This window comes from Suricata suricatta, chromosome 1 (genome assembly GCF_006229205.1).
Source record: "Suricata suricatta isolate VVHF042 chromosome 1, meerkat_22Aug2017_6uvM2_HiC, whole genome shotgun sequence".
NCBI lineage: Eukaryota > Metazoa > Chordata > Mammalia > Carnivora > Herpestidae > Suricata > Suricata suricatta.
The window spans coordinates 182,756,150-182,773,544 of record NC_043700.1 but is presented as its reverse complement, the minus strand read 5'-3'; the positions used below and the strand labels follow the sequence as shown (position 1 = coordinate 182,773,544).

The 17,395-nt window shown below is 44.2% G+C and overlaps 1 protein-coding gene across 4 annotated transcripts in view; it reads right to left on the bottom strand.

Moving 5' to 3' along the window:
- Positions 1-15,905, bottom strand: part of TAPT1 (transmembrane anterior posterior transformation 1) — a 46,691-nt gene extending 30,786 nt beyond the window's left edge. Inside the window, exons 1-4 of one of the 4 annotated variants that reach the window (XM_029948469.1) lie at positions 15,779-15,863; positions 13,962-14,066; positions 13,804-13,875; positions 1,994-2,112 (exon numbers count right to left, since the gene is read on the bottom strand). In XM_029948469.1, the coding sequence (XP_029804329.1) occupies positions 1,994-2,109 (116 nt within the window). In that variant the 5' untranslated portion in view covers positions 2,110-2,112; positions 13,804-13,875; positions 13,962-14,066; positions 15,779-15,863. Of the gene's footprint in view, positions 1-1,993; positions 2,113-3,905; positions 5,189-13,803; positions 13,876-13,961; positions 14,067-15,778 lie in introns of those variants that run through there. The other 3 variants (XM_029948462.1, XM_029948474.1, XM_029948480.1) reach the window with 3 other exon arrangements.
- Positions 15,906-17,395: the final 1,490 nt, after the last annotated feature.

Below are 17,395 nucleotides of genomic sequence, written 5' to 3'. Positions count from 1 at the left end.
ACTTCCCTCACATTGTTGATCAGACAAAAACTACCAAGTTAATTCAGTCCATGGTGTAGACGTGAACATCTCTACATGGCGTTAGTTATTCTACGTCAGGTAGCTTCAGCTGGCTCATTCTGAATTTCTGTGTGTCCATCCTTGCTATGCGGTCCACACGAAGACTTATATTCAGTAATATTTCACTAGATACTTTTTTCTGGTCTTCTGAAATCTAAAATAACCAAAATTTTACTGAGCCCCCAATAGTGATAAATGGAAAAAAAAAACTGTATGAGATTTGGCTTTGCTGATGCTGAAGTACCATGCTATAAAAGTCTTAAAAAAAGGTTTGCTAATAAGAATGAAGCATTAAAAATTCTCCCAAAGGTATAAAGAATGTACTTGAATATCTGAAAACTGATGATTAAATTTATAAAAAGAGGCTTTGATTTGACTAACACGTAATTAGTAAAATATGTAACATAATTCTCTCATTCTGATAGGTAGGATTACAGAATGTCTAGTATCACATATAATAGTGATGTGATCTTAATTTTTATCATTGTTTTACTCCATGTAATCTGGCAAAGAATTTTAATCTTTCCACAACATGATCATTATGACCAATAAATTCTTGAAATTTATACTGGAAAGATTTCTTCCTTATTGAAACTGATTAAGGTTCATTTCTAAAGGGACTACATGTGTTTACTCAGTGCTTATTAAGTATGAAGTATATGCCCATTCACTACTTTAAAAGAGAATCTCCCATGACTTTAGTCATTTAAAAAAAAATCAACACATAATTCTATCAACCATTAATTTTGCACCTGAGTTTCCATGGTTACGTTACTGATAATTCTATTAACTATATTTTATATATATTAGAATCATTGCCTACTTTATAGCTAAATGAAGTTTATTATTACTGTCAGTTGCAGCATTTTGAAACTTTTTCAGAATGAAATGTGTTTAGAAAAGTGATCCACGTGAGAAACATCACTTGGGCAACTATGCTAAGAACCGTATCATGATGTTATAGAGAATGACTCCACAGAGTGGAGACATGTGGATGTATCTATACAAAAAAAGAAATCTGTAAAACCCCAACTTCTAACCTCAATAAAGCATTAAGATCCACACAAGCTTAACATTTTGATCTGACCATTCCTAGTTTGGGTAGAGAAGAAAGGAAGAAAAGGAATATTTGTGCTCATCTACTATGAACCGAGCACCATGCTGGGTATTCTCTGTACGCCTCCCAATCTTTGTGGTGAAAGATGCTGGGCTCTCAACATCCCCTTTCTACTGTGATGCGGAAACAGGCTTAGAGAACAGAGAAGTTAGACAGTTACCCACATCTCGCCAAGTAATCAATGTTGGGCTGGGCTAAGGCTTTTCACTAGGACAATGGTCTTTGAGAATTCCCCCCGTCACAAACTGGAGGGACAGTCAACAGGAGTCAGTCAGTAAGACTCCACAGCCCCTAAACAGTGGTTTTTGAAGGAGAGCATGAGGAGCCCCTGCAGTAAGAGCCCCGGAGGAGACCCTGAGAACTACCAGCCCAGAACCCAGCTCTCACCCTGCACATGATGCCGAGGAGGTCAAGGGACTTCAAGAACACAAAGGAACTGGGCAAGGTAGCAAAAGTGACCATGAGGTCCTCGGCTCTCGGTCCCCAGGCATTCCCGCTCTCCTACGTAACCATCTGCATTATTATTACTGCACAGGCTGAAGAAAATTTCTAGTTCAAAACCACTTGGAAAAAAGCATGCACAGAAAAAGTACAAATATTATGGAAACACATTATATAATAATCATGAAAAAGATAAACAGCATTTGTTAATGCATTAAGGGCCAAAGTATAAATGAAAACTGTATGAATTATCCCTATTCTGAAAAATCTGTCCAAGTGATTATTTACTTTAACAACTACAAGTAGTAAAATACCACCTTAACAAATAGCAAAAATAATTTAAACATTTAAAATAGCTCACGATCTTAAACTTACCTTAAGCCATAGCATGGCAGAGTGAAGAGCCTGAATAGTGCCAGGAAAACTCTTAAAGGAAGCAGGGTGAACACATACAGAAATGCATCCAGGCACAGAAAGATTCCAAAAACCATGAGCTGGATTTTAAAAGGAGAGAAGAAAACAAAAAAACAAAACATAAATATTCTCTAAACAACTGCAGATGAAAGTTTCAAATGAGGAATTTGTAAACTCCGTCGGAGATTCGGTTCTCCTAACTCGGCTACGTGAGTACCACGTGAACCGTTGTGCTTGTGACCATGTGCCACATTCAATGACGAATCCCTTTTCGAAGTTCACGTTCGTCGTTCTCCTCCCAGAAGCCTTCGTTTACCACCTAGAGAAGTCAATTACTCAAAAGAAAAATCTGCCCGACCATGACAATGAAACATCTGATGTGCACTTCCTCAGACTTTAAAGATATTGCTGAAAATCTTTCAGATGCAGTCTTTAACTCTAACTTTACTCTTTATGATTTTGCTGTCTCCTGTTTATCAGAGTGCTTCGTGGATGGGAAAGACTAGGACATATACTAGGTTAAAATACTGTCCTATTTTTTTTTCTTAATGTTTATTTTTGAGGGAGATGGAGTGCAAGTGGGATAGGTGCAGAGAGGGGGTGGGGACAGGATCCGCAGTAGGCTCCATGCTGACAGCTCAAACTCATGAACTGTGGCATTATGACCTGAGCCGAAGTCAGACACTTAAATGACTGAGCCACCCAGGCGCCTGTAAAATACTGTCTTTATGTCACAAATTTATAAAGTGATTACTAATTCTACCACAATTTCACATGGACTCAAATTTGCTGTACTCAAAAGACATTTTTTTAAGTTTTTTTTTTTTTATTTAGAGAGACAGCACGAGAGGGGGAGGGGCAGAGACAGGGAGAGACAAAATCCCAAGCAGGCTCCCTGGCGCCAGCATAGAGTCCCATGTGGGGCTCGACCCCATGAACTGTAAGATCATGCCCTGGACCGAGATCAGAAATCGGACGCCTAGCTGACTAGGCCACGCAGCCGCCCAAAAAGGCTTTATTCTTAATTGGAGGAGTGGCTGCTAATGTTTGCACCTCTTCCTCTTTCTTGTTCCCTTGCCACACCCTTCCTATTATTTAGTAGCATTATACATTTTTCCTGTAAACGCAGGACTATCTTTCACAGGAGGGTGGAGTTTTTTGTTGGCTTGGAGAAGCAGCCACAGGCAGGAGACCAAACTCTGCTCTTGTAGGAGCGGTGCCTTTCTGCGTCTGACACACAAGCATGGTGCGATCCCAGCGTCCTCACATGTAACTGTCATGAAACCTTGACAGTGAACTGTCCCATGTAAATATATTAAGTGGTTTAAAATTCACAATGCAATGGGCAGAACTGCATCCTACGAAAATGCTTATGCTGAAGTCCTAATCCCCAGTACCTCAGAGAGGGCCCATGTTTGGAGGCAGGTTCTTTATATTTAAAGAGGTAATTCAGTTAAAGTGAAGTCATTAGAGTGAGTCCTAATCCAATGACTGGTGTCCTTCTTAGATGAGGAAATCTGGACACAGACACGGAGAGAGGAAAGATGATACAAAGACACAGGGAGAAGACACCGGCACCACGTTGTCAGCCAAGGACAGAGGCCTCCGAAGAAATCCCCCGGCTGACACACACCCTGATCTCTATTTCAAGCCTCTGGAGCTGCGGGAAAATAAAACTCCCGCTGCTCAAGTCCCCCCATCTCTGGTGCTCTCTTACAGAAGCCCTCACAAAACTTTACAAGAAGAAAGGACACATTTTATTAATTTTTTGCAAAATGTCTCAAAAGAATATATACACATATGGCCCAGATTTCTTAATCAGAATATAGACACCCTATAGCTGTTTTGTTTTTATAAAACAGTTTAGACTCACTATGAGCATCGAGGGAAGTACCAAGTCGTGTGCTGCGAACCACCTTCCAGTCCTCCCTCCACGGTCGCTGGTCAGTCAGGCGTCCTGTCTGTTGCCACCACAGCCCCGCATCTGTTTCGTTGTTTCACATACAAAGGAGTGCGGTAGGAGACCGGGCGTTGTCCATGTAAAGCTAGCGGCCCTTATTTCTTACTCTCCTGCCACGAAGAAGTCTGTTTCCTGGTTGACTATAGGTTGCATTCCAAAGGCAGAAACTACTAGAAGCCTGCACATCCCAGAAGGTAACTTCAGTGTGTATGCAACAGGAGACAGCACACGGGGAAGGAGAGTAAGTGGTTGTCTTTCTCGTGACCTTACGCCGGGGGTACGCACGTTATTAATTCATCCAACATCCACTAAGCTGCGAATATGGGCCACATAACATGCTCAGCCCGCCAGGCATGACACCAGGACAAGGTTTCAGCCCTTACTATGCTTCTTCATATTCCAGCACGGAGGGACCCACACAGAGACTGCTGCTATGACAGCACCAAGTTTACAAGGGACAAAGGAGCCCTACAGAGAGAATGGCCAAACCAACTTGGGGAGATTTAGGAAACTCCAGAGGAGACCCTTAAAGACATGTGAGAAGATGAGGGCTATTGTCACATGGAGAGGGTAGACTGGGCAGATGACGGGGGGAGGGGAAGGAAGGAGGAAGAAGTTTCCAGAGAGAGGAAGCAGAGCAAAAGCACAGAGGAGGAAAGAAATTATGAAGACTGAAACTTTCTCTTAAAGAATAAAAGTGCAGTCACCTATCTCTGCCTTAGAGGAATTAGTCTTCGCATTGCTCACGGTGAACAATAGTAACAGAGGTCTACCGGCCTTTCTCTTTGCATTTTAAACCAGCCCAGCAAACCAAGTAAACAAGCAATAATCTCACACAGTATTCTGACCATGGACTGCCTAGAGCGGTCAGTGTAAACAGACTGCAACATAAAAATGGAAGGAAAGTAAGTGGCTGCGGTCTAAGGAAATTTCAGCCGGGCGGAGAGACAGCACGGACATAGTGGGAACACAGGATGCACAAGAAAAGCAACAGAAATGCCTTTCAGGGTTTAGAAATGTGGGAAAGTGGACTCAACTACTGTACCTGCTGTTCGAATGTTGCACTCTCTCATAAAGCAAAGATTCTTTTAAATTCCTTACAAGAAAACTTTGTAATAAACAATATGTGATCCTAAAAACATTCCCCCTCTGACGAGGTAGAGCAGGCGTGCCGGGGCAGTGTGAGCCCGCAGGGCATTCCTCGGCTAATTCACGAGGCCACCCGAGCATAGAGGAGCGTAGAGGGACTGGACAGCAAGGTTGCCCGTGCTCACACCTTCCAGCCAGAGCCTGAGACTTAATCCTCCTGACAGCTCTTGGAGGCAGCTATTACCATCCCTACCGGACGCCTGAGGAAACCACAGCTCTGGAAGCTGAATGCTCGCCCAAGGCTGTGGGTCAGAGCACAGGGACTGGCGTTCAAGCCCGAGTCTGCTGACCCAAGGCCTTACACGTTCTCTTCGAAGCAGTGAACAGAGCAAAAAGAACTTACCCCATATTTTTACTAGACATATGGATTAACACAATTTTCTCTGTGCTAACTTTTCTCCTGCTGATTTACCTGGTGTCGTTTAAAATATGCAAGTAAGACATCTAATGAATTGAATTTATAAAAAGCAAATAAATTCCACATATAGAGACTTATTGCTAACTCTGAAAACACGTTACTAAGAATGAAAAGCTGTGGGTATAGTACATATAAGGGAACGATGCGTACCTTCACACCTTCCATTACTGTGCGTGGCATCGTGACACAATAGGCCCTCACTATTTCCTTTTTATCTGGACCAAATCACTACACGGGGATCAAGCAGTCTGAAGCAATGGCTAATGCAAACCCCTCCAAAATATCCAAGGTGGGAGTGTATTGGACTCGGTGTCATATGCCACTCTCTGTTTCCCTTTTGAGAAACACAAAACCCTCCTGCCTTCCCTTAAACGTCACTTGAAGATTCAAAATAAAAACACACCAGGTTCTGACTGAAATTGAACAGCACAATGCTTTCTGACTGTGCCTCTTCTTATAGCCCAGGGGCACATCTGTCCCACTAGCTAGCCGTCCTGCCTTGTGCACAGGACGCTCCAGGCTCACCCATCTCCCGTCGTTCTCGCCCTCCCCAGCGCCGCTGCCCCAGGCTCAGCGCACTGTACCATCCGGTGGTTCGGATCTCACTTCACTCCCATCTCACCTCCACAGGGCAGGCCTTAGAATGAATACGACATCTCTTCACAATAACTGCTACATACATAACAAAGAGTGGAAAATGAAGATGCGGCAAAGGACCAAAGTGTGATGGAAATATTCCAAGAAGAAATCAGACACTGGAGAGTTTTTTTTTTTCCCCCTTTGGCTTTTGCTTCCCATTCTGTTATTTTCCCAGGAATGGAAGACAAAATGCTATATACATGGTTTTGTGTGAAATGTTCTCAGGGCGAACACTCATTCTTTGAGTTATTCCTCCTTCCCTCTTAATCAAACAAACATTGCACAGCTCACATGTGGCAGAGACTGTGATGGCTGAATTAAATATACGACCACTATTTTAAGAAGGCTGGTCTTAAAAAAAAAAAAAAGTCAAGTCTTGTAAAGGACAAATTGCCTAAAGAGCAATCCAACCCTGACTATGATCCACCAACAAAACGCTGTTGTAATTCACTACACACATATTTGTATATACTCAAAAACCCAAAAGGAAAGTTTTACCAAAATAAGATTAACTTCTATTCCATAGAATACAGGTTGATATTTTCTACTCCCCATTTATAAAGCAATACTGGTTTCACTAAATTCACAACCCGCTAAGGGGTGGTAACGCACTCTCTGAAACACAGGTCCCCAGAGGGAGAGGCTGGGTGGAACTCAGCTCCCTTCTCGGGCAGACACAGGGCCAGTGGAGACAGTTCTAAGTGGCCACAGGGAGCTCTGCAGAGAGTTCTGGAGTAAGAACACACTGGGAGACCCTTTCTACAACAATGAAGGAAAAGCTCTCAGACACAAACTGCAGATACTCAATCTGAAAATATCTTTTTTTAAAAAGCTTGTTTATCTATTTTGAGAGAGACAGAGCAAGCAGGGGAAGGGCAGAGACAGGGAAAGAGAGAATCCCAAGCAGGCTCCGTGCTGTTAGTGCAGAGCCCAGTGTGGGGCTCGAACTCACAAACTGTGAGATCATGACCTGAGCCGAAGCCAAGAGTCAGACGCTTAAACGACCGAGCCACCCAGGCGCCCCAAGTGGAAAATATCTCTTAAAATTCATTCTGAAAGTTGAGATTTATTAAAATTTACATGGAAATAGATTATTTTGAAATAATCTGTTTGATTAATAAGGCAGCTCTTACGAAATCCTTAGAATAAAAAACTGAGTAGAAATAGTCCCAGTACAGACATGTTGGCTGCCCTCCATGTCTCGCAGGAGCTCCTGTCTGGAAGGACGTGGGAACCTTCCTCGGGGACTGTGCGGTGCGTCCGGGCTCTATGCATACGGCCTCCGTCCACCCCCTGCTCTGCTCTGAGAGGTGAGAACCACCACCTTCACCCCCTGCTCCGCACGGAGACTGGGAGCTGGCCTGGTCTGTGAGCAGGAGGCAGGGCAGACTCCAGTCCCTCAGCAGAACACACGACTCTGAAAACGGAAGCACTGTTTCTATTAATGACACCTGTTACTCATCCTCCCAGCCTCAGCCTTCCTACTGCATTTGGCTTTATATGTATTTTCCTAAAAAAAAATTTTACATAGTTTTTAAAATCTCAACTTCAGCGTTAAGAAAACTACAAAATGGCAGGGATTCTATAACACTGTTGGTCAACAAGCCATCATGTGCTAGTGAAAATTTACACAATGGGCTCTTCCCACTTTCATTTAGAACCTACTACTATTGTTCTTTATCATTTGAAAAATGCTTACCTTCAAAGAAATCAATAAAAATGCCAATCTCTCTCCATGGAGAATGGAGCAGGGCCAAAATTAAAAAGCCACAATTCTAGAATACACCTCTTTGAGTGACACAAACCATCTCCTGGCGATTCTGAACACCATCCCCTTCACCACGACCACCACATAGCACCCGCTGGTGGAGGGTGGCTGGCCTGGAGTGTTAGCTGGAAAGAACAGTGGGAAGCAGTGTTTCCTTTTTCTTCCCTGGCCTCACAGTTTATAAAGCTCCCGGTCTCCTCCTGCAAGAGCAGAGACCGTATCTGGCTCAGTTCTACACTGAGGATAAAAGGTCATTAGGAAGGACATCTTCCTCAGGGAATTCACAATCGAGTGAGCTGGACACAGGCCAGGTAGTAAGTGCTGGTGAATGACGTGCTCTGGGAACACTGCAGGGTGGGCAGGTTGGGGGAATGGGCATCCAGGGGAAGGAGCAACAGAGCTAGCAAGGATCACCCACAGAGGAGACACGATGGACACCAGATTTTGGCAGGTGCGGTAGAAAGGGTCCGAATTTTGAACAAAGAGAAGGGCACACTGGATGCAGTGTGAGCAGGTGGCTGCGTGGCCAGAATGTAATCATTATACAAGAGGGACAGAAACCATCTCCAGTAATCACTAAAGAACATGTATCTTGATCCTACATTCCAGAAGTTCTCAACAAACCCACAAGCAGGGTTCCATTATGAGAAGAATGGATTATCATCCTTAGGAGAGGAAGTTGGCAATTTAAAAAGTTTACAATTGACTGAGTTTGAAAGCAATTACTGCTTCAAGGGCATCCTATAATACCTTTTATCCACCTGAATTCACACCCCCAGGAAGTCTGCATGACATATACACATGCAATCATGGAAAACAAAGTAATTTTGATAAAAGCCTTCATAATAATCACAATCTACACCTGACATATACTTTAACATGAGGAATAAATTTCTTAAGAGGTAAATAAATAAATTGAAGATTTTAATTTGTAAAAAGACTCTATATATGGAAAAGTCTTGATTTTCTTGATTCTCTTCAAGTCACACTGAACACCCTTATATTCTAAGCACTCGGCCCACATTAATTTACTTAATCCTCACAACAAGCCTTGAGGCAGGGACCGTTAAGAGGCATTTGCAAAAGCAAACAGGGCTGCGATACGCAAGGCCGCGCGTCGGAGAGTCATGCTAAGGGACAGTGCTGCCGCTGGTCCTACCACCATACCACTTCTCGGCTCCATCGACTTTTTCAGGCAGTGATGAGCAGCATGAGAGCAGGCTGAGAGAGGCAGAGGGGACCGGTAAGGAGACTAACAGCCTGAGTGAGAGATCACAGGGCCTGATAAAACCCATGGAAAGTGAAAGGAAGAGACAGATTTAAAACTGTTTCCAAAGCTAATGAGAAGAAATAAGTTATGGATTCAGAAAGATCAACAGAGCCCCACCGTGCCAATTCTTAAGCTGTCTTTTAACTACATCAATGAATGGGGCAGAGGAATGAAGTCTCTGGCTGGTTGTCTAGAACTATCGGATGGGTTCTATACACCGAACAGGTGGCAGGGCTAGATGCCGGGTGCCCCATCTCCTCCAGGCCCCACTTCTGGAGGGGCTGCTGGCTGTCCTCCAAGAGAGTCAAGAAAGGTAAGACGGTTGCCGAGGGCCTGAGGGGCCGCTGGGACCAGCACTCCGAGCAGGAGCAACAGGCCTCAGACAGAACCAGAGGGGCGCCAGCCTAGGCCGCTGGAGTGCTGGGTTCTGACAACTGCAGACCCCATGGCTTTCCTGCTTCGTAGCAGCCTCACGGTGGGACATCTGAGTCAGGGTGTGTCACACACAAAACTGCGTCATGAGAAGAACTTAGGGGGATGATTCCCCAAACACACTTCCACGAAAGCAGGTGCCCAAGAGATCGCTGCCATAACTATGGGTCTGGGTAAGTACTCCCTATTCACCTCACCATGAAATCCCAGGACTGTTCTGTTGACATAAAGATGACACATACGGCTGTTGACATTTTCTTAACGTTTCTTCTCACACTGAGAAACAAGGAAACCGCTTTATGTGATATTTTGAGTAAGTTTGTTGTTTTGAAAACAACTTGTCGAATTATTTTTTCTAAATGGTACACCCCTGGACCCCCCAAAAAGCAGAACTAAGTTCCTGCACTAACTTAGTAAAATGTCCTTTTCTGTGCCTCTCTCCACTTGCTCCTGTTTCCTCTGTTCCTCACACCCAAACTTATTCAGAGTTGTGGACTACCAGCCCCAGTCCAACCCCTAATCTTTGACAAAGAAAGTCAAAGTCAAAGGAGGTTCAACACCTTGATCAGGCCACTTGGCTATCACTCGCAGATCTAAGCAGAAAAGTTAACATTACTGAATTCTGACCCCAAATCATCCTGTTTGATTTGGGGTCTTTATCCTTTTCAGGAACACCAATTGCCTGTGTGGACTGTACCCACAGAACGCTTATATCTTTAATCTCACAAATTTAAAGCTTAGAAGAATTTACTAGATTCTTAAGACAACTAAGTAGTTCCATTTAAAACTAGTCAGTTGAGTGCCTTTTAAAAAAAATGCAATTAATAACTATAACGTACAAAAGATGGTAACAATGAACTAACGGATTGCCGAAAAGCATGGAATTACCAGATAAAGAAAGGTAAAAAATATATTTTTATTTTAGTTCTACTTTTTATGACTGGCTAAGTCATATAAACATATGTAGCCACAGGAGGAAGTAACTTTGATAAAAGACTTCATAATGATCACCACCTACACCTGATGTGTATTTAACACAAGGACTGTACTTCTTAAGAGGTAAAACAAATAAAGCCATCTGTTTTAATTTGGAGGAAGGTTATGCACATGGATCTTGAGCCCCTCTTGCTTCCCGAACCATTGCCAATCCACGCTGAACACCACTGTCCCGAGTTTTCCGCAGCAAAGCTGACGGGGCTATCGCAACTGCCACTCTCAACCCTCCTCTCCCTTCCCGGAAGAGCTGTCCCTCTCCTCGCCTTTTGGATGATAACCCGAGGCGGCGCCTGAGGCGCAGCTGCCATCTTTCTGCTAAACGGCAACAAGCACAAGGACCAGAAGCCAATTTGCCGACGATGGCAGAATGGAGACAGCAAGGGCTCGAGTCCAGGCTGGCTTCATTGGTCGGCTGGAACAACTGAGATCTCCTTCCTCCAGACTCTTCAAGCAAACTTTAAAACCACTGTGAGGCGGCTTACCATACACCCAGGTGAAAGTCTTCCTATGAACCCTCCCAGAGTGGCTTCCACTGCCGCGTCTGACCACTCAGTTTTCTGGGTGCGGCCTACCCTCCCAGCGTTCCCCTGTCCCTAGCGAGCTCCTGCCTCTGGATCTTCCCACACACCCACCTACACCCCGAGCTCTAAAACGCAGGTGCAAAATCCACCTCCTTTTCTCACCCCCCATCAGTGTGCCTGAATACAGCACTCAAAACACACTGAGAAAACCAATAAATCAATGAGCAAGTGACCTGTAACTCTCTAAGTAACCAGTTAAACATATTAGGGAATCTTAAAGAATACTTTGGTGAGCACTCCCTTCCTAGTTCCTGAAGTTTGGGAACACTTATGCGGCAGGAAAAACTGTTCCCGTGCAGCACAAACACCAGCATGACCGCCACGTCAGGGCAGAGATGAAGAAAACAGGACTTTAGGAGAACACGTATCGTATGTGGCTCGGGGGGAGATTTAATGCTAACTCGTTTAAAGAGCCGAGGACAGTGCCTGGCACCCACTTCTTATTTGATAACCACTATCTTTTTTATTATTAACACAGAAACAACTGCCAGAGGTGGGATGTAAGTGGCCAAGGCAAGGGGGCTATGGAGCAGTGAGCACTTACTCACTAGGAATTTTCTAAGAAACCAGTGACCCCACCCTGATATCACAAAGCTTCTGGTTAAAGTGCTGTGGTCTGACCTAACCATCAGCTCCAGTCACCGCTGGAGGCCAGACTCTAGAGGGCCTGACAGCAAAGGTCAGGGTGATGGGACGCGTCACCTCTCGGCCATCAGCTAAATCCTTCATGAAAGAAACACACTTTACTCTAAGACAGCCTGGTCACAAAGACAGAGGGAAGAAAACAGTTCTCCCCCACAGGTGCCTTCTGCCTGTGGTCAGCAATCCAAGAAGGCAGAGTCAGAAAATCACGCCCTTTGCTGGGTTAGAAAAGTCAAATTTAGCAGCAAGTGAAGGAGGAAGATAAAAAGTACCCTATGAGATCAGAGTGGGACCCTGGGGAACCAGACACCTTGCGGCATCTATATATACCCTGCCGCACGGGGGGTGGAGGAAGGGAGCAGACAGCTACCCCTACTGGGAGGAGACATCTGCTGGGACGCAACCCAGAGACAAGAAACTTTCAAAATTTCTTGTTCTCCCAGGGCAGGGCATTTTCCAACTTGCCCAAGTGAGGGCCATAAAACAGTTTAAAACATTTACTGGGGGCTGCCACATAATTAATATACAGATGAGAAAACAGAGGCAAATGGACAGAAGCAAACTGGCCTCGAGACTAATATGTTTATTTATTTTTGAGAGAGAGAGAGAGAGAGAGAGAGAGACAGAGCACAAGTGGGAGAGGGGCAGAGAGAGAGGGAGACACAGAATCAGAAGCAGTCTCCTGGCTCTGAGCTGACAGCACAGAGCCCAGTGCAGGGCTAGAACTCACGAACTGTGAGATTATGACCTGAGCTGAAGTCGGACACTCAACCAACTGAGCTGCCCCGGCCTTGCAGCTAAATGGTGGAGTCAAGATGCAAATCCAGGCAGTATGGCTTGAGTTCATGCCCTTGACTATCCTGCCTCTCAGTTCAGAATGCAGACACAGTGTAGTTCCAGGTACTCTGCTGTATAAAGAGAGTAACACAGCCCCCACACGATCGTACATGTGGTGAGTAACAGAACCAGAACCAGGACAAGAACCCAAGGGGTGTGTTGGCACAGGGGGTAAGGAGTTTGTGGTGGAAAAAAAGAAATGCTTCCCCAAAGCCAATAAAACATTCCAAAATACATTAGAATGAGAAGTTCAAATGTGGGGGAAAAAAAGTGCCAGCCACTAGAAATATGATTTTAAATATATACGCAATTCATCTTTTTTGAATGTCAAGTATAATGGCTTTATCCACTGACAAGATTACACAAAAATTCTGGGATTTTTATATTAAGTAAAAAGGTTCAGTAAGAGATACTGAGTTGACCTTTCTCTTGACTTAAAAATATGAACATTAATTATGTGTTTTATAGCATGTGCAACATTTGTAGAAGCAAAGTGCCCTTTAATTATCAAGTTTCTCTTCCTGAAAAGGCTAGATGAAAATAACATAGCATCTACCAAAAAACAAGAAAAAAAAATGCATAGTGTTAAGTGTTAGAAGTGTTCTAGATCAGGGAAAGGTATTACATGTTAGGTAGTACACATCAGACAATGAATTTATGGACATGGATATCTAGAAAGTCCCCCAACTCCTGTAATAAAAGCCTGAAGTGAAACCCTACTCACAAAACGAAGGCCTCTGAGACGCTGGAGGGAACCTGCACTGTTAAGAGAGACGGTTATGCCTGGGATTGAACTGAAATCGAATTCTGCTTCCCTCTACATTTCACTTTGCGAAGAAAACTTCTCTAAACCCATAAATGCACATCCTTTTGTACATTTTAGGCAATGAAGTTTCTGAAGTGTTGTTCTAAGGGACTACGTCGAATTATCCTAAATAGTCCTAAAGCAAAAGCCTCTGCGATGGGAAACGGGGCTAGAAGATTTCTACAATTGTGCACAAGCGTTAACTCAACGTTCCTGATGTTACCCATCTTACATGCATACAAATAAAACAAAAGTTTTATGAGAAAATACTTACCCTCTATAGGCAATGCACTCTGATGCTTTTCTAGTCTTCTCTTTAGAAAAAAGTCCTCAATTTGACTGCAACCTACGACATGGGTTATTCAACGCATCAGTGGTCTCTTACTGCACCATGGGGTGAAAAGCACTGGTGTATACTGAAGTCTTACAGACCTGCGGGCATTTTCCCCAGGAGACAACAGTCACAGCAACAATTGTGAAATGCTTGCACGTTTCTGCAGGAAATCTATGGAGAAACTGCCTGGCATCCCAATGTGACTGGAAAGGAAGAGAGACCGATGTGCGCTTTGAAACGGCCTCTGATGAGGTAATCATCACAAGGGCTGCTGCTGCTGCTCAGCATTCTGCTACAGGAGGGGGAATAAAAGGGCTCAGACACACACTTCCTGCTTGGAGGCAGCTCCCTGGGCGTGTCCACAGTTCGGCTGCGGGTTGCAGGCAAACCTCTCTGAGCTCTCCCCAGAGAAAAATGGGAATCGACAGCTGTTCAGCCAGGTGGGAGGAAACCCTTCCCTGGAAGGGACCAGGTGGGTAAGACTTGACCATGGCTGGCACTGTCCTGTGTGAGGACACAGGCCCCAGCAGACCGTCTGTCCAGCTGCCACTGTGGTGTGTCCTCACACTCCCCTGCCTCGGCTTATCATCCGAAGAAAAAAGTGAGCTCAGGAAACAGGTTGAAGTGTTTGAAGAAAGACATAATAATAACAATAATAATTATTCTTATTATTGGCAAGCAGAAGAAACATTACATGCCATGACGGGCCAAAATCTTAAACAAATCCCAATATGCAAAATCAAGGTGCCGTTGCGCTGGGGAAGCAGCGGTGCAGAGCGTGCCCCCCACTCCTCCATCTCACCCGCCGGGCCCTCGGCCACCTCAGACTCCTTGGGAAAGCAGCCACACAATCGTAACTGAGCATAATGATCCCGACCATAGGCAACAACCATCTCACTGTCTCGACTGCTCTTGCTCCGATCTGCACCTGCTCCCACCACTCCCTGCCCTAACACAGAACTCCCGACAACTTCAGCAGGCCACGCGCCACCAAGAGCCCGTGTGAAGCAACGCCTCTCAAACTGTCACTTCTACCACCTTCCCTCCACCACACTGATGGACTGACAAATAAAAGACCATCATCAGCCAAGCCAGTGGGGTCCTCACTTCTCACCGTCTTCTGCACCCCATTAGAGAGCACTCTGATTAAGCTAACCAACAAAACTCTTCTGAAAGCCACTCAGACAGAAAACACGATTCTAAGGAAGTGATGAGACTATTGTTAAGTTCCATGTTACTATGAAGGTATGAAACCGTGTTCCAATATAGCTGAAGCTGAATTCCTTCCTAATTCTTTCTATCAAGAAATCTTGGCAGTGCCCAGACTTACCAATGGAAGCAATGCAGCGGGAAAACAGTGGCCTTCCTGTCATTTGTGACTGGTCTTCACAGAGTCGAGTCATGACCAGGGGGACTGCAGTGCGCACGTACTCAGTGCTGCTGTGGCTGCACCCACCCCAGGATGTGAGGTTTTCTGCGGCACTGATGAAATGAATTACCTTTTTCTTTGAAAAGACTGCAATTTGTGTCTTTAAATATAAAGACTTTCTCAGAAACTGAAACCTTTAAAAGGGCTGAAATTAAGTACTTCTCATTCCCAATGGGAACAACGCTGCTCCTCCTACAACACAACCGATGAGAGCTAAAGGAGTAGAGATGAGTTTTCCAGAAGGGATTTGGATGGGACACAAGTGGGAATATGGTAAGTTTAACATGTAGCAAAGTAAAGAAACACTGGCTCTTACTTAAATATACGTTTTTAAGCCTCTTCCTACATCCCAATATATTTAATCACCTATGATCACATGATTCCCAACAGTTAACTCAACTCAAGCTATTCATGGTTTATTTTCATATAATTAACATGTTGACATAACTTTCAAAATGATGTCTAGTAAAAGAAAAAAAATAGTACCTTTTCCAATTCTCTTGGTATTCGCATACAAGTGTATACTCTTTCTCTTCTTTCTGTATACTTGGCCTCATTATGTTCAAGGAAGTACCCTCTTGTTAGTTCAGCACTGAGGAACCTCAACAATGAAAGCTCTACAGGAAAAGAAAATGACACAAAACAAAAAGAACAGTATTTATCAAGAAACTTATATGCTAGCCGGGGCCACAGATAATACATATATAAAACAAAAAGAGAAAAAAACCAATCTATAATTCTGTGCCCAGAACTGAACAGCTACATACAAACGATCAGCAAAAGTTTTTGACAATTGCTACTCTGTGTGGTATAAAGGGAAAACGCCACAGAAATATAGAAGGAATGATTACTATGAGCCAGAATAGTTAGGAAAGTGTCTGTGAGAGCCCAGTCTTAGGTCTTTTGGTGATATAGGACCTGGATTGATGGACAGAGGGAGGTAAAATGAGTTGAGAGCAAGTATGTATAAAATGAATATTATATATGTATGTATACACACACACACACACACACACGTATATGATTCTATTTATGCTATAAGGGAGCCAAGTCACCTAAATAAGCATTGCTCCAATGCACAGTCCATCCTGGGGGAACTATGATGACATGTATCAGTGCAACTCCTTCCTTCTTCCTCAGCCCTGGAGATCCTGCAAAAGTATCTAAATAATGCCGTTTCCCCCTAGGTGAAGTCTTACCAACAGGATAATAATCACAGCGAGTCATACAAAGTAGGACCTCAAGCAGATCTGAAAGACTTCCCTTTCTTTGGATTTGTCCACTTGTTCCCTCTGTTTCTCCAAAACAGATTCCAACCCGTCTCAAGAGAAAATAAGGCCAAACAAGTGCTTTCCGCTTGGCTGTACCTGCAGACTTTGAGATGAGACGCTAAGGTTCCAACCACTTCCAACATGTTATGCTTCCCTGATGGCCCACCACCTCAATGACTGTTCAGTACCCAGACTCCTACCACCTTTCTATTCTTACTCCCCAGGAGGCCAAGCCCTCTTTCAGAAGTCAGAATAACAAAGATTTCAAATTGTCCTCTTTGCTCTGAACTGGCCCTTGTGGTCCTTTTACCAGATATAGTATTGGTGTTCCCTCCAAAAACTGACAGAGAGGGAATGGGGATTTCATTCATGAGTACTGACTCCTAGAACTGCATCTTACATGGGTGCTGGGATTTAAAGTCTGCAGGTATGTGGGAGAGTATACAGTCAAAAACTCCTTGCAAAGCGCTTTGGAAGACCCAGACCCAGTGGGTCTTCCCAGTGGGCCTTAAACAACTTACTTCCTCCAGCACTGAAGGGATGGCTAGTTCTCAGCACCAGATCAAATGGCTTGTTCATGTACACAGATTACGTTACAAACAAAAATATACACATGCGTGCACACACTTCTTTAAATTCCAGACTCATCATCTCTCTGGAGAGGTGGTGATACTATGAGAGATATCTGGGGATTGAAAGAGATGGAGAGAAAAGCAGACTTCCACCCACTGCAGCCCCGTGCAGGGCAGGCCGGGTCATCAAGTGTGCTGTGAGCATGACGCTTTCAGTACATGCACAACGAGCCACGAACACCAGAGGTGAATGGTACTGT